The sequence below is a fragment of the Saccharomyces kudriavzevii genome, assembly GCF_947243775.1.
Source record: "Saccharomyces kudriavzevii IFO 1802 strain IFO1802 genome assembly, chromosome: 7".
NCBI classification, from domain to species: Eukaryota; Fungi; Ascomycota; class Saccharomycetes; order Saccharomycetales; family Saccharomycetaceae; genus Saccharomyces; species Saccharomyces kudriavzevii.
In genome coordinates this window covers 249,106-266,363 of record NC_079278.1, presented here as the reverse complement: position 1 = coordinate 266,363, position 17,258 = coordinate 249,106, and the positions used below count along the sequence as shown (strand labels likewise).

Sequence of the window (17,258 nt, the reverse complement as noted above, 5' to 3'; positions counted from 1 at the left end):
ATTCGATTATCAATGCGGTGGAACTATTTTCCAATCCAATACACTTAGATCAGAATTAGTAGAAAACACCCTCATCTTTAAGATTTTTCGAATGGATGTGCAATTTTCAACAGCTTTTCTTCCTTTTTTTATTAAATTCTTTGTTAACAGGCACTTTCGTTGAGGGGAAGGATTCACCTCATGGACAAGATGGTTGCAGGTTTGAAGACCAGAACTTTCAGACGGAATTTCTTTTGAATGTCATCAAAGAAAACAAGCTGGAAAACTTGAGAGAAGAATATGAACAATACAAAAAACAGAGTACTTTGTATACAGGGTTTGTAATTGAAAAACAATACGAGTACCAAGTGGCTCCCTTCCGAATCAACAACTTTCTTAAGGTAACATTTTGTAAAGGAGGTAAACGAGTTTGGTATGAAACCCTTCCTTCCCAAGAAGATTTGGATTGGACTGAACCGCTATGCGTTCCGCCTGTAGAAAACGACGCTATGTCTCAGAATCGTTCTACATGCTTCAAGTTTGCACGGGTACAGAAATACACGCAAAGAAACGTTACACTCTATTTCCCCAATAAACTCGTTGGGTTTCTATTCGTTTGCAATTCTTCAGAGGAGTCCTCTTCAACTAAGGAACCTTATGAAACCATCCCATTAACGCCTATCATATCTGATAATATTAGAGACTACAAAACCTCTTGGACATCGAAAGGTACAGTTACCAAAGTTGTTCCTTATTTACATACTTTGAGCATTCCTATGGCCAAGTATGAGACGCTTGTTGCCCCAGATAACTGTCAGCCCGACGAATTGGAAAATAAATCATTGAACTCAGAATTTTTGAGAGGCTATAAAAGTTTGGGTAAGTTTAGGAACAAAGGAATATCTTGGCTAAATGAAATAGACCCTATGGAAAAATATGAGAGTCTTGATAGCGAAAATGTCGGAAATTTTCGTGAAAAGCTTGATAAGGCATTAAATAAAATTGGACAAAAAATTGAGAAGCCTCATGCCGCGTTGATGAGGGCAATAAATGGACGTAGTGGAGATCCTAATAACAGAGGCATGACGAGAAGAAAATATTTGAAGAAAAAGATCTCAAAAATGCTAAGAAACAAAATACCTTTGAAAAGTTGAAACAATTTACATTATCTGATTCATGCGGATAAGTAGCGTTATATTCATTTGTTTGCTTAAATTTATTCATTTTTTTTTTTTAATTTCTTAATTTGTTACATAGGGTTATTAATAATATGGTAAACTGAAGATAATACAATATAAAAACGAAAATAACAGAAGTAGGCTTTTTGAAAAACATTCATATTAAGGGAATAGCTACACAATGGCTTTCATTCTATTAATAAGGAAGAACACGAGGTAAACGTACGATAAAGCAGAACTTAAAAAGTTTGGAAAGCGAGAAAAAAATTTGATAGTTCTAGTTTCTTTATAATAAAGTCAGAATTTTTGCTTAAGACTCACATGAAGCCTTCATCAAAAAACCCAGGAGGTTTCCTTAGTGGCTGTTGGTTATTTCCCAAACTATTTATACTGTCATCTCTAACAAAGTTTTGGGACCTAAATCCTCCATCTGAGCTCGATGAATCTAAAAGGTCTCCTTCTGTAGAATCGTGAAATGGATCAGTAGTTGAACTTGTATCTTCTTCTTCAAAAGTATTGATTAAGCCATTATTTGCATCTGATTGTGACCTTGTGTGTCCTGGGTATGATTTGGAGCCTAAGGTTGATAGGTTTTCGCGTGAGAGATTTGTCAAATTATGAGGAAATGTTTGTTGTTTGGAAGTCTCATCTCTCAAAACTTCTATGCTTGCGTTGTTGGCCTTTGGTCTTGTAAATTTGCTGAGTATTTTTTCTGACAATGTAAGTCTATTGTCATCACTTGATGTGGCTGTTGTAGGAGTAGCCTCATCCTGCCCTTGTTTTAATTCATCATTCATTCCAGTATCATTTGATTCGTAATCCGAGTTATCGTTATGATCATTTGCGACGTTACCCAAAGCAAGCAACTCGTTCGCTACAGATTTGTTAACAGTACCTTCTGGTTTCATAGTGTTCCTCTGGAAGGAAGTTCTATCGTCCTTTGCAGGTTTAAATCTTAGATCAGGGTTCTTTGAGAAAAGTATCATACCAGTAAACGCCAATATCATCAATAATAAAATGAATGAGAATGCAGCATTCATAATGAAAAAAATCCATCCCATAATAGCAGCTACCTTGTAGCTTTGATTGAACAGATCCGAGAAAAACATGAATAGGAAGGAATTAACCAAAGTAACCGTAGCAATTAGAATGTTCATTATGTTCGTTGGACGATCCAAATAGGGCTTATAGTAAATGATGGCGACGAAATAAATCAAATCCAATATAAACATGAAAAGAACTTGAGTTTGGCCGGAAGCTTGAGCAAACCCAACTAATAATGATTTTACAAAAATGTAGGACAAAAGAACAATGTTCCACCAGTAATGATTTGCGTTGAACATTGTATAGAAGAACCCGTACTTGTGTAAAACATATTCATCACCATATAATAAGGCTGCTGGATTGTTGTACTTTGCGACAGACTTTCTAGCAAAGAAAACGGTTCTCCATGCAGCCCAAAGCATCAATCCACACGACAGAAGAATGAATAAGCATGCAACGACGATAACGGCAGCAGAATCTCTCTCAGTAAATTCCCAGAAACTGAGAATTGTCAACTGAACGAAACCAATGTAAATGTATCTTAATAGAGCGCCCTTTAAGATTGTTTTCCATTGTTTTCTAAATTCCCAAAACCTTGTCTTTTTAATCCAACCTAGTCTGATACTCAATTCCACGCAGCATTTAACTACTATGATGAACCCGGCAAGCACATAGCCACATAAAACGAAGAAGGTGAAACCGGTACAAACGATGGATGTATTTTCGATCCCCATTTTATATCCTAATCTTTTAATTCCTCTGAAAATCAGTGTATTTGCATTACCATATAAAACATTAGTGGCCCTTTTTATTAGAGGAAATTTCATCAGGTAGTCCCAACTTCTTTGAGCCAGAACAGACATAGAAGTCGAGGTCAAGTAAAGACTAGGCGTACCACCAGTAGACTCGATATACCAACGGAAAATTCTTTGCATGAATGAGATTCTGATTAGCCCCATTGACCAGACCAAGTTTTCCGCCCAAGCAGCAGCAATGGGTGGCACTCGATGAACATGCTGCATGGATACCACCACAACCGATTGGAAGTATAGGAAAAGCGACATTGTGTTGGCGGAAATATGTGAAGCGGCGGTAGAGTTACCAAAAGTGGATAAGATTGCAGACAGCAGGAGACCAATCCCCGCCACCACCGCAGTCGCCCATTTCACACCAATCTGAGAAACAGTTTTTCCATTGGAAAAGTATATTTGAATGCATGCCAGGTAATCGCTTACATTGTTGGTGATTCTAACCCTTGCATATGCATCGATATCCGGGACCTGGTAAGCAATACCAGGGATTTCATTTACGTACTTACTAGAGATGTATTCAATCGAGTCGATTTGAATATTACCTGGGTGCACGGGGCAAAATTGTTTCCAGTTGACTGAACAAAGATCAACATTTTTAGTGATAATTCTGAAACCATATGCGTAAACATCGATGTCAGCGAAAACGTACGAATCAATTTGGGTTGACATATCAAGGTCATAGTGTAGAGACTTGTCATCCGGATTAAAAACAACATCAAAACTGTTTGCTGACAGTTGAGAGTTTTCCATACATGTGACTAATGACGTCGCCACTAGCTTTCTTTTTGCCTCTGCCAGACCTATTTTACTGGCAAACAATGTTATCTGCGCAATTAATGACCATAGTTTGCAGGTTTGTAAAAATTTCATGCCTGTGAGGGGTATATTTTTCCTGATTTTCCACTATGTTATTGCTACTGTTGTTTTCGAGGTTTTTTTATTTATGGCCTGTGCAATGAAAAAAAAAAAGGCTGTACTGAACTAAATTGTGTAAACGATCTCTGTAGCTACTACCAATTGCGATAGGCACTCTATGACAAATGACGTCCTCGAATTTTTTCGTTGCCTTTCGAGTGTTGATGTTCTGGAAAAAAAGATGTAGCAGAATAGTCTTTTAGCAAATTTGATAGGGCCGTAAAGCGATTATACGGTACAGGAAACAGCAGAGTTTTAATGGTCTCGTGAGAGTTCAGTTCCAGCAGAGGCTACTGCTTCTTACATTATCAACAATTGAAGAAATTAACTATTTCAAATCGAAGCGATGGGCCGTTGGTAGGGAAAAGAAGAAGTAATTACCCTGCCATGATGCTGTTAAATCTCTTGGAAGGCCAAAGGCGATAAGACTGTCAATATCAAGACTGGAGAAGATAAAAGCTCTGTCTCCATAGCCATCGTCACTAAGAGCTGCTTTTGAGGAGCGTTAAAATTGCAGTTGGTGTCAGACTGCTATTAAACATTGTTTTTACTTTGTTCCTTCCGTATCCCGCAATTAGAAGAGGCGAAAGTCTTTATTTACCTATTGAATCGATTGTTTGACTTCATTATATGACCATGTCGCTTAAGTTGAGGTTAGCTAGGTTCCAGAAGTTATGGCTTTATTATTTTCCTTGTGACAGGGTCCTTGCGAAGAGAATATGTAAATCGACCGTTAATACAACAGTGGCTTTCATATTTTGCTTGATTCCCAAGATCACAGCACATCTGGGAGCAGCACCTGCGATGCTGCCGATGATTTCCGTTATCGTTCATCCTGGGAGAAGGGTGGGGGGTACCATTCACGGTGCTATCTACTGTACAACGGGGTTGATATTTGGACTTGCTTATGCAATCTTCGGCAGATTTCTGGCACAGCAATGCCTGGGTAGTTCTTGGCACGAGTTGACAGAGGCGCAACAGCATGTGTCGAATTATAAGAGATATGAAGCAGGATTGGCCGTTTTGGCCGTTTTCGAAGTGATTATGCTTTTTTTCCATGGTTGGATGAGGTCTGTATCTCATTACTACTTTGGTATTGTCTTCCCCCTTTTCGTTGTAGTTCATTTCGCATTTATGGATCCGCTGAATGAAACAGCAGGTACTATTGCTAAAGCTTACAGTACACCTTTCTATATGGGTATTGCGATGTCGATTTTTTGGAATCTTGTATTATTTCCTGAGTGGGGAACTACATATTTGGGTAACACCACTATTGACGCTATGAATGAGCTTCACAAATCCATCGATTATTCTATAAATTTTTTTATTGCAGTGGATCCGCACAACAATAGCCAGTTGTACAGCAGAGATCCCGTTTCTCTAGGGAAGCTTTTAAAGATGAAGACATCAATTGCCTCCAAAGTAAGTAATTGTCGAGTGGTCCTTCATGAGTGTATTTATGAGTTTACCTATGCTTATGTATCACCAACTAAACTGAAACCAATTATCCATGCTTTGGAAAATTTAACAGTTTACATTAATGGATTAGTTAATACATGTCAATTGGAATTTATCTTGTTAGCAAGAAATGATAACAAACTCAAGCCTGACGATGTTGCAGCTTTGACACTTCCGAAGAATAAAGAAATTAGCTTTGCAAATGCTGAAAAATTACTAAAAGTTATCGATAAGCTACATCCGGTGATTTACAGTTTACATCGAACAATGAGTGAGTGTATGTATATGGCAAAATTGGTACTTGCTCATGCATTCGATGTAAATGTCTCAAGAGTTCACTCTTGTTCAATGTTCAAGGATGGTAACTTTCCCACATTCAATAATAATGCGAATAACTTGCCCAATGATGTCGATATTCAAAATAAGATCAATGATCTGAGGCACGCATTGGAGGAATGCAAAGCAAAATTCAAATCGGAAATGTTGGGATTTGACTTTGATATTATGAATCCCAGCGATGAAATGTTTTTATTGTCCAGCTTTCTATTAAACTTTAGACAAACCGCAGATTCAACATTGACCATCATGGAATCCGTTAAAGATATTTTGGTGAAACGACAGAAACAAGAGAAGAAAGGCTGGTTGAGAGGCAAGAGACTTTGGTTTTTAGTACTGACGAATTATGAGACATTTTCCATCTGGTTAAAAGGTGATAGGAATTCAGTGACCGAAAATGATACACTGAAGGGTACTTTCAATGGTACTACAAATGGTTTTGCTCACGATACAGTAATCAGAAGACCAGATTATGAAGAAACTGAACTTCTCTCTCAAAGAGTTTCATCGAACAAAAACCTTGCAAGGGACGACACATCATTGGATTTGCCAATAACTAGTGAACCAAAGAGAAATTCCTCCTCCACCTCCACTACTTCATCTTCTTCAGCCTCTTCTTTAAGGAAAACAACGACGTTCGGAACCAGCAGAACCTCTAAAAAGCAAGTGAAGTTTTCGTTCATGTCAATGCTGATCTCAATTGATAAATTTTGTGAAGTATCACATCCTCACTTTAGATTTGGTTTCCAGGTAGCCATTGCATTGATGTTGGCTTCTTTCCCGATGTTCATCCCAAAGACAAGACAGTGGTACATAGATTACCGTGGTACCTGGATTGGTTTCGTTTGTATACTTTGTTTGGAGCCTTCCGTAGGGGGTACCTTTTGGGTCTTCTTTCTTCGTGCTGTAGGAGTCATCTTCGGAGCAGCTTGGGGATATTTATCTTATGTTGCTGGTGTGAATCAAACCAATCCGTATTTGGAAACCGTCATCACAGTTTTCGGAGCCATTCCTGGGTTTTACTATTTACTTGGTACACCCTATGTGAAGGCCGCAATCATTGAAATTATTAGTATTTACATTGTTATGCTTGCAGCAATCCTCCCCTCCCAAGATGATATACTGACGAGTTTCGCCAAGAGATGTTTGGCTGTCGGATATGGTGGGGGAGTAGCATTGATAGTCCAGGTGTTTTTCTTTCCGTTGAAGGCACGAGAGCAATTAAATGAAGAGATTTCATTTGTTTGTGGTTGCATATCTGAGATGGAACTTCTATACGCCACTGGACTGGAAGGGGAAGAAGTCGCCAACAGTATGAGCGAGAGCAAATACCAAAAAATTGAAAAAATATCAAAAAGTGCTAAAGAAGCATTAGCGCGTGCTACGGCTTACAAAGGATTGACCAGACAAGAGCCGAGATTAAAGGGCGAATACACCGAATTGGAGAACGTTTTCACTCAAGTTATATTCATCCAGAAGCAAATTATAGAGAGGATAGATACGATTTCTTTACTGAGAAAGCAAAATGGTAGTGTAGTTGTTGAAGAATTTAACAGTGCTGTCTACCCATACCGACGCCAAATGGTGGGAAGTATTTCTTGCCTGATGAGAGCACTTCAAGAAGCTTTTATAAATAAAACCCCATTGCCGCAATTTTTACCTAGTGCAAGAATTGCTCATAGAAGGTTGATCAATAAGGTACGTCAAACGTTGCGGATCAAATATCCTGGCCAAATTTCAAGCTTAACTGATGAAACAAAAAATCTGAATAAAGGAGGTTATGCTGGTTACGATGATGAAGAAAACGAAGATAACGATGGTTTGGTGATGAAGATGAATAGGAGATGGCAAGGGAACACTAGGGCTAGCCCTCACGAATACGTCCTGAAGGAGAAGTTTTTAAGTTGGAACGCATCTAGTGCTGCATCGGAAGAAATAATTGAATACATTGAAGAGCTGTTGAACTTGACTAAAATTTTGGTGGGTGTGAACGAGTTTAAGTACGGATTTTTATCTCGTCCACTTTATGAGGATTGGGCTGCAGAGGCGGTTACAGGTTTCGACGATTTCATAAACGGGAAGAGCAAACCTAAAAAAGCATGGCGTAATACAACTCCGTTCGATGGTACTTCAATTATTTCGGAGGGAAATGAAAGTTTGCAAAGTTCAAATTCAAACGAATCTCAAATTTCCCCTGATTCCACAAGAAGTTATGAACCCGAACGTCCTATGGCATACGAACAGAATGATATTTCAACAGCTTTAAATCTATCGCGGATTGCTTCTCATAAAGCAGGACAAAACTCAGAAGGTCTACCAAAGACATTTAGGAATAGGGCATTTTCTATAGCTTCCACCTCCGGTCAATTGTCGAGCTTAAGCAGACATAGCACGCTTGGTAATGCTGATCCTAATTACCTAAATGATGAAAGCTCCGATGACGATTTACCATTAGCTTTGAAGATGGTGCTAAGTCACATGAAGGATAAAAAGGACTGAAAATGCCGGCTCTTCCAGCTGTATATACTTATAAATGCGATATTCATAGTTGATTTTTTACACACTTGAAATAGACAACTAGATAACTTTGACAAATGTTTTCAAAACACAACTTAACGATAAATGGAGGTTCTAACTGAAACATGCCATATAAAAAAGATCTGAATTAGTCTTCTTATACATGCGTATGAAACCTTTATTCTTTAGTGTATGTAAAACTAAAAAACTGCGGTAAACGAACGACTTCCTTCCATTTTTAGAGAGTCACGATAAATCAAATCTGGCTCCTGAATTTATCGCGTACAATAACTTCTCTTTTAAAATTTTTTTATTTCTATAATCTGGAAGCTTTAATAAATTAACACAAGTAGATGCCGTAGGCAGCCTGTACTTCTCCGTCCCGGCATTCCTTATACCAAATTTGGGATCTAATGCTTTGAAGCCTTGTAGTGGAGCCTGTGGGACGGAAGTGACAAATTTCAAAAAGTTCAATTTCTCTTCAAACTTGAAATCGTTTAAAACTTCCCAAAAATCAACAATTGTCTGATCTGCTTCTGTATAACCCCCGTATTCTGTGTTGGATTTCAAGTCATCCAAATCAATGTTGTCTCTTTCACCTGATATCAACATTTGTAGTTCTATAGAGTTGAACATTTCCATCCAATGTGGAGCAATAATAACACTGAGACCCCCATGAAATGCTGAAACAGGTTTGACGCATCTTTTATTTAACTTGTAATCGGTTACCTTAGTAATATATAACAACACGTTATCTTTTGTCACATAAATTTTTGAACCGTTGGGAATTAAGTCAATGACTTTCGCGGGACTTTCAGGCACATCGATTTCAAACGTCAATTCTAAAGATTTAATTTCATCTGCAGTCATATTTAATAGTTTGACCAGATTACTATACAGCACCGAGTCATAACTCCCGAGATCAGAGAAGGAAGATAAAAATCCGTTTGAGTGATTTAACAATTTCTTCAAGAAGAAATCGGCAAAAGATACATCTATCAAAACATGCTCATATAGACATTTGCCCACAATTTTTCCAAGGAACCATATATACTTCAGTTTTGAAGTGTCATAAATAACGGAAGGATATAGTTCATAACGATCATTTGTCTGAAATAATCCGTGCTTTGGGTCTTTGAAACCTTCTTCAGACACATTAGTCAAGAATTCTTTAGTGATACCACCACCATCAATACCAGCTTCTTCACCAAATTCATTAACAAACGTAACATCCAACGATGCCTTGAACCTTTCTCCTATGGAATTGAACGCATTGAAAGCATCCTCTACAACACTGTCTCTAGAAATAACGGCAGATTGCTTTCTCATCCCGTTCGAGGCCCAAGGAGCAAACATATTCATTAAGTTGTGGTCGTCATCTAAGGACAATCGTTTTTTGTCAAGTGCAATGAACATGTAGAATAAATCCACTCTTTCTTCAAAAGGGATGAAGAATGGTAATTCTAAAAGAATTTCTAATTTTCGAAAACGCAAAGATGATTTTAACCTCTTTTTCATTTTGTTTAACAATAAAGATTTAAAGGAACGTCTCTCGTTATCAAGATCAAATCCCTTTTCCATATCCTCATCGCTTTCTTGTTCTAAGTGTTCCCTATACAAATCTTCGTACTCCTGCAATTCTTCATAAAATCTCAAACTCAAAAATTGTTTTTCAGAGTTTTCCCAATAAGTTGGGCTATCCTCTGTGGATAGAAAGTGCAGTCTCGAGTCTCTTTCGTAAACTTTGTTTAAAAGTGGTACTCCCTCTTTCAACATGGGATTTCTTTCAGTTTCAGGTAATTCCCAATATTGGCGGAAAGTAAAATCCTTCAGAATGGATGTATATCTCTTAAGCTCCTCAATAGGTATTACTGACTTATGATCTAATAACTCCCGATCAGTCGATATTAAAAGGTGCATGTCAATAAGCTGTGCTAAAACCGAAAAGAGGGGGTGAGCTTCTGTTTTGCTAGTAGCGAACTTCGTGTGAAAAAACTCCCATGAGAGCCTTTTTACAAAGTCCTTGTTTGACAATAAAGTAATCAGAACAGAATTCTTGCAACTTTGATTGGGAGAGCTAGCGATGTAGCACATCAAATTTTTAACGTGATTTTCATCAGAAACGTAATCTTTAGTGGCACAAATAACTTGATCTATAAATTCCTTTTCGTAAAATTTCAATATATAGTCGTTATCATTGGGCAAGACTGATAAGGAAATATGATAATTGAAATTGGGTATGAGTAGCCTGGCAATATTTTTCTGTCCGCCTTCACTGCAATGCGAATATACCTTCGCCATGTTGTCCCATAATTTCGGATCTGTATTAATATGCTTGGGCAAAAGGTTTCTTTCCGAAAGTATGCAATAAAATTCCAATGCAAATGGTCGCCTTTCAAAGGACCTTATTGGTATTGAAAAGATACTTACAGAAGCGGCAGTGTTCATTACTCCCCATTTCTCTATAACATCGACTAGTTTCAAAGTCGCAGAGTAACTTAACGAAGACGTTTGACGGAGATAGCATGATACGCTGTTTAAAAACTCGTCAACAGTGGGGTTGTTCATATTCAGATCGCTTATAGTTTGTACCACTAACGTGTCGTCTTGATACTGCTTCAACAAACTAAACAGTTGTCTATTACCTAAGGAATTAGTATAGGTAGACAAGAAATCTTGAGATAAGATCAATACTTGCTGCAAATCATATTGAGAAATGTAATAGATCAATTTCCCCCCGTAAGCCGGTATCATGTGGACTAATTGCGACTTCGTAAAAGCAGTCTTGAAGAATCTCACATTTTCAAAACGTCTTCTGATGCACTTCTGGATAGTCTTACTAGCATCTTCTTTTAATCTATCCTGAGCTCTTCTTTCTCGTTCCCTTTTTGCCTTCTCCAGTAAATCCTTTTTTGTATTTCTGGTCCTGTTCCCTAAATTGACATTTCTCCTCCTCGTTTGGCCCGTGAAGTTCAACATCTATGAATCTATATGATTGGAAGACACTTGAGGAGAATTACAGCGTTCTGTTACCTGGTTAATGCTTCGTTTTAGTCATCCCCAAAAAGCAAGTGTGTTCGATATAATGCGGAAAAGGCGAGCTTTTAAGGTACGTGAAATTTAAGCCACTGTTAACATCATCACGACCGAAAAAGTTGAAGCTGACAAAATAAAAGAAAATTGCGTGCTTGAACACATTATTTATTCTCCAATGGTTCAAGAAGTCGATAAAACGAAGCTTAAAGTAAGAAGAACGCCAATATTTTTGCTTTTCCTAACTTTCAGAATACTCAACGCAGTTTTGACAAGAACCTTCTTTCAGGCGGATGAGTTTTGGCAAGCGTTGGAACCAGCTCACTGGAAGGCCTTCAAATACGGTGAATTGACATGGGAATGGAAATTCGGGGTTCGCAGCTATATGTTTCCGATGATTTTTGAGTTGACTTACAGGTTGGTTTCGCTATCGTCAGTCATGCTTCATTATGTCCTCCTTTCACTCTCAACGATAGGCTCTAATTTGCTTATTTTACTACTACCGAAGTATGAATTAACCTGGCAAGTTGTAAATGATTTGCAAAAACTCCCCTTGGATATTCCACGGTCATTTGAATATTACGGTGTAATATATGCTCCAAAAATTATCATGGCTGTAATAGCTTCCACTGGAGAATATTATACCATAAGATTTGTCCAAAAAATCTATTTATTGACACTCGATAAGAAGAAGGACGGAGAAGAAGACAAGGAAGGGGCTGATTTACCTGAAATTACGAAATTCGCCGTGCTATTAAGCTTAACCAATTTTTTCAACTGTTTTTTTATTACAAGGACGTTTATCAACTCTTTTGAAATGGTTCTCACTTCTATTGCGCTTTACCATTGGGACTGGACAGGTGGGCAAATGGTAAGAGAGTCATCCTTTACCAAAGCGCTCACTTTTGCATTTTTAGCATGTTTACAAAGGCCTAGCAGTGGACTCATTTGGATAATCCCCGGCCTACTCTTACTACTAAATTTAGTATCCAAGAAGCAGTATCACTTACTCTCTATCGCACTTTTAAAAGTGATCCGATCATTTTTGTTAGTATTTACTGCAAATGCCGTTATCGACATGTATTTCTATAAAGAATTGACATTTCCCATCTTCCGATTTTTGAAGTTTAATTTTACAACACCGCTATCGAAATTTTATGGAGTAGCTCCTTGGCATTTCCATCTCTTTCAAAGTCTACCCATCATATTAGGTGCAGCTACTCCTGTTTTTGTATTTGGATTGTTTTCTCAACTCAGTAAAAAGAGTTTTTCAGATAGGTATTTAAATCCATTTCTCCAAGTGAAAGGCATTATCCTTCTCAATTTATTGGTATATTCGAGGCTACCCCATAAAGAATTTAGGTTCATTTTCCAATTGCAACCACTTTTCATATTAATATCATCATTCGGCCTTTTCAAACTTAATACGGCATATGGAAAGAGACTGGTTGCACTAAGACCCTTACTATGGCTCGTTCCATTCGTATCAGTACTCGTCGCTTTACTCTTGAATACATTTCACGAGTCCGGATCCATTGAAGTCATGAAATTTTTGCACGAAGAGCCAGAGATAGATAGTTTGGGATTCATAATGCCCTGTCATTCGACACCGGGTCAAAGTTATTTACACCGGAGTGATATTTCCGATTTGTGGTCAGTAACTTGTAACCCTCCATTGCATCTACTTGAAGATTCGGAAGCCTATTCAAAGCTTGAGTCCTACATGGATGAAAGTGACCATTTGTATGACAATATTCCCACATTCATTTATAGACATTTTCCACCGCTATTTCGTAAAAATCTGAGAACTCCAGGTAAAATATACAGCCACGAATGGCCAACATATCTGGTGGTTTTTGAACACATGGAAAATGCATTCCTGAAAGAATTTTTAGGGGATTCATCGTATGTTGAATACAATAGATTCTTTAACTCCCTTGCACACTGGGATTCCAGGAGATCGGGAGACATTATCGTCTATTACAAGCTACCTTTTGATTTCAGTGATATTTCGGTAGTGAAAAGCTAGGTTTATTTGTATATTCACCAAGTGTTGTTTGCCTCACTCCGTAAGGAAGCGACATTCTATCAGTAATAGTTCATATAGCGCTCGATAATTAATACATGCAGCATCAACAGTAAGATATCAAGATATATACACTTGTGCCAGGGAAGCCTGCCATACATGACTATGGGAGGCGTTATATCTGGTTTGTGTAACCTGTAGCACTAACAGTAGTTGTATGTGGGAATACAGCTGCTAAAAGGATTTGCTCGCTCGGAGGAGAAATACAAAACGTTAGTAGTACATAGCGTAACTTATAGTATCTCACGCATGCACGCACGTCTAAGACCGAATAAAAATAACTTTGCTTCCTATTTATAGAGAAATGTGGCTTCCGAAGTTCCAGTTTCCCTCGAGGTCTATAGCTAAGGGTATATTTCGGGGGTACAACTTTCCCTCGCTAGTGCGACTGACATCAACTACTGTCATCTCTCAAAGTAATGGGAACATTCCAACGCAATACTCGGAGCTTTCCCCACTACTCGTTAAGCAGGCAGAAAAATATGAAGCTGAATTGAAAGAACTCGATAAGGATCTTTCTAGCGGGATTCATTTTGACGTGAATAAGCAAAAACATCACGCTAAGTTATCAGCACTGACGGACGCATTTACTGAATACAAAGAAAAAATAAGTGAATTGAAAGGGTTACAGGAGATGATTGTATCTGATCCATCATTGAAGACAGAGGCAGAGCAAGAATACGTAGAGCTGGTCCCCAAATATGAAGCAATCTCCTCAAGACTAGTAAATAAACTTCTTCCGCCGCATCCGTTCGCAGAGAAACCTAGTTTGTTAGAACTTCGACCAGGTGTAGGTGGCATTGAAGCCATGATTTTTGCTCAAAATCTGTTGGATATGTATATTGGCTACGCAAATAGCAAAAATTGGAAATATCGAATTATATCGAAAAATGAAAACGAAAGTGGGTCAGGTATCATCGATGCTATTCTGAGTATCGAAGAACCTGGCTCTTACAATTGGTTAAGGTTTGAGGCAGGCGTTCACAGAGTACAAAGAATACCCAGTACAGAGACCAAGGGAAGAACGCATACATCCACTGCGGCCGTGATTGTATTACCCCAGATGGGTGACGAATCTGCCAAGTCTATTGATGCATATGAAAGAACATTCAAACCTGGTGAAATAAGAATTGACATCATGCGTGCAAGTGGTAAAGGTGGACAGCATGTGAATACGACGGATTCCGCAGTCAGGCTAACCCATATTTCCTCCGGCATCGTTGTTTCAATGCAAGATGAAAGATCTCAACACAAAAACAAAGCCAAGGCATTCACGATCCTAAGAGCAAGACTTGCAGAGAAAGAAAGATTGGAGAAGGAGGAAAAGGAAAGAAACGCAAGAAAGAGCCAGGTTTCCAGCACAAATAGATCTGATAAAATCAGAACATACAATTTCCCACAAAACAGAATCACTGATCATAGATGTGGGTTCACGTTGTTGGACCTGCCAGGTGTCTTATCTGGTGAAAGATTGGACGATGTCATCGAGGCTGTGGCTAAATATGATAGCACTGAAAGGGCGAAAGAACTCTTGGATAGTAACTAACTACATACATCTTCGTAGCTTGTAAATACCTAACACTTCTGTAAATCTTCTTTTCTATGGCGTGCGCCAGTTCTCAGACGGCGCAGAACAATAGATGCCCGAAATATGCAAAACTCAGTCACAGTAAAACATAAGGCCTCAACAGTTTCACACAACTACAAAAGTACAGATAGGGGGCAAGCTTGGCGCGTTTAAGAATGTCTCTTACACTAGCTAATGAAATTCTGTTTCATTATAAGTCCTCAGTGAAAGTTGGTGAACTGGAGAGATATGTGATCACTTATAATCTTTATGAAGGTGAAGAAATTCCGCCAGATTTAAATTTGGACTCCTTATGGTTGAAGGTAAGGAATATGAACCCACTTTCATACAGAGCCGCATACTTAATGGGTCCGTTCATGTTGTACTGCGATGTTAAAACTGCCAAGTATCATCATTCCCAAAAAATAGTCGCTTCAGTGGACTATCCAAAATTCGAACCGAATGTGCTAACTCAACAGGATTTCGTGGCAGAACTCTCGGTGCATAACATACGACAGCAATACATATGGATTGCTGATGTTATGAGCCAAATATTGTTCACTACAAATACAAACATTACTTATGAAGTCACTATTGGGACAAGTAGAGAGTCAATAGAAAATCCGCATGATCTGCCATCTTATCTAGGCTCCTATAATCCTAAGCTAACAGTGAACAGATTAACCACCTTAGATTTATGGAATCTTCCTGTCCAAATTACTACCCCAAAAAAAAAGAAACATCTTGTAGTGTTGACACATGGTTTGCATTCTAATGTGTCGACGGACCTAGTATATATTATGGAACAGGTATACAAAGCACAAAAAAACTACCCTAATGAACAAATTGTGGTAAAGGGTTACAGAGGAAATGTTTGTCAGACTGAGAAGGGGATCAAGTATTTAGGTACTCGCCTAGCTGAATACATCATCCAAGAATTGTACGATGAATCAATCCACAAAATTTCCTTTATAGGCCATTCACTGGGTGGTTTGATTCAAGCTTTCACAATCGCATACATTTATGAGGTCTACCCCTGGTTTTTCCAGAGAGTAAAACCAGTAAATTTTATAACTTTAGCCTCACCGCTTTTAGGTATTGTCACAGATAATCCTGCCTACATCAAAGTTTTACTTTCGTTTGGAGTTATTGGTAAGACCGGTCAAGATTTGGGTTTGGAAAATGAGGCAGAGGTAGGGAAACCGCTTCTTTACTTGTTATCTGGTAACCCCTTGACGGAGACCCTGCGTAGATTCAAAAGAAGAACAGTATATGCGAATGCTATTAATGATGGAATTGTTCCATTGTATACCGGATCGCTGTTATTTCTAGACTACAATGATATTTTAGAGCAATTGCAGAAACTTAAAGAAGGTAGTGGAAAAACTCCTTTAATAGACAACGTTACAATACCCGAGAATCAAGATTTCTTCAATAGGACTTTTATTTCGCCCTTGACCAAAATGTTAAGTATATTGGCCCCACAAAAGTTTCCAACAAAAGCTGGTCCGGAAATTCCTAAAGTATCCTTTTTCGAATCTGCCAGTTCAATTCTCCTGCCGCCATTACCTGAGAAAGCATATATAATGGATCCGGATTCCAGAGACCCCGTGATTATTCATGACAAGGTCTATACAGAGGATGATATCCCACAATCTGAATTCAGTATCGGCGATGGGTTTTTTGATAAGAAGAATATCCTCCTCCAGGCTTTCTTTGCAGGGAAAAAAGAACGTGCAAAGTACCGGAACCTGGAGGAAACTATTGCTAGAAGGTGGCACGCGGGAATGTCATGGAGAAAGGTTGTTGTTGCCCTCAAACCTGATGCTCATAATAACATCATAGTCCGAAGGAAATTTGCTAACGCGTACGGATGGCCCGTAATCGATCATTTAATAGATGTGCATTTTAGTGGTGATGACGATGACGATGGCGATGACAATGATGATGACAACGGTTGTTCCGTCCAAAACATCGAATCCGTTCAAAATGTAACGACAGAGAATACGAAAAAGTACAGGAAGGTGGAAAACATTCCCCAAGAATATGAATGGTTGAATAAAGTGGAAACAAATGGTGTTTTTAATGAGGGTCCCACCGGAATGATATCAACTGTTGGTGAAATAGTGGAAGCGCTTGCCAAAAGGGGCTTTAGCGCCATGATCGACAGAGGAAATACTCCAGAGGATCCCAATGATGAAGTTCTTCGTTATGAAGAGATGAATAGTGACTTGGTTCAATGATAGAGATTTTTATATTTATTTATGGTTTATAGAATAAGCTGGCGTTACATTCAAGCGACCTGTTTTCACTAGTTTTTCTTTTTTTTTTGT

At 38.4% G+C, this 17,258-nt stretch overlaps 7 protein-coding genes across 7 annotated transcripts; 5 read left to right on the top strand and 2 right to left on the bottom strand.

Annotated features, from left to right (window-relative positions):
* Positions 1-95: 95 nt before the first annotated feature.
* SKDI07G1220 (uncharacterized protein) lies at positions 96-1,133 on the top strand (the record flags this gene model as incomplete). Its single annotated transcript, XM_056227874.1, has 1 exon — positions 96-1,133. One exon carries the CDS (start codon positions 96-98, stop codon positions 1,131-1,133), a length of 1,038 nt encoding a protein of 345 aa, XP_056087652.1.
* A 341-nt stretch (positions 1,134-1,474) lies between these two features.
* Positions 1,475-3,883, bottom strand: FLC3 (putative flavin adenine dinucleotide transporter; the record flags this gene model as incomplete). The annotated part of the gene is made up of 1 exon (XM_056227873.1): positions 1,475-3,883. One exon carries the CDS (start codon positions 3,881-3,883, stop codon positions 1,475-1,477), a length of 2,409 nt encoding a protein of 802 aa, XP_056087651.1.
* A 681-nt stretch (positions 3,884-4,564) lies between these two features.
* On the top strand, positions 4,565-8,221 carry SKDI07G1200 (uncharacterized protein; the record flags this gene model as incomplete). The annotated part of the gene is made up of 1 exon (XM_056227872.1): positions 4,565-8,221. One exon carries the CDS (start codon positions 4,565-4,567, stop codon positions 8,219-8,221), a length of 3,657 nt encoding a protein of 1,218 aa, XP_056087650.1.
* Positions 8,222-8,485: 264 nt separating this feature from the next.
* HUL5 (ubiquitin-ubiquitin ligase HUL5) lies at positions 8,486-11,218 on the bottom strand (the record flags this gene model as incomplete). The annotated part of the gene is made up of 1 exon (XM_056227871.1): positions 8,486-11,218. The coding sequence occupies one exon, from the start codon at positions 11,216-11,218 to the stop codon at positions 8,486-8,488; it is 2,733 nt and encodes a 910-aa protein (XP_056087649.1).
* A 232-nt stretch (positions 11,219-11,450) lies between these two features.
* On the top strand, positions 11,451-13,301 carry GPI10 (putative glycosylphosphatidylinositol-alpha 1,2 mannosyltransferase; the record flags this gene model as incomplete). Its single annotated transcript, XM_056227869.1, has 1 exon — positions 11,451-13,301. One exon carries the CDS (start codon positions 11,451-11,453, stop codon positions 13,299-13,301), a length of 1,851 nt encoding a protein of 616 aa, XP_056087648.1.
* A 361-nt stretch (positions 13,302-13,662) lies between these two features.
* MRF1 (Mrf1p) lies at positions 13,663-14,904 on the top strand (the record flags this gene model as incomplete). The annotated part of the gene is made up of 1 exon (XM_056227868.1): positions 13,663-14,904. The coding sequence occupies one exon, from the start codon at positions 13,663-13,665 to the stop codon at positions 14,902-14,904; it is 1,242 nt and encodes a 413-aa protein (XP_056087647.1).
* A 197-nt stretch (positions 14,905-15,101) lies between these two features.
* Positions 15,102-17,168, top strand: ROG1 (putative lipase ROG1; the record flags this gene model as incomplete). Its single annotated transcript, XM_056227867.1, has 1 exon — positions 15,102-17,168. One exon carries the CDS (start codon positions 15,102-15,104, stop codon positions 17,166-17,168), a length of 2,067 nt encoding a protein of 688 aa, XP_056087646.1.
* Between the last annotated feature and the right edge of the window lie 90 nt (positions 17,169-17,258).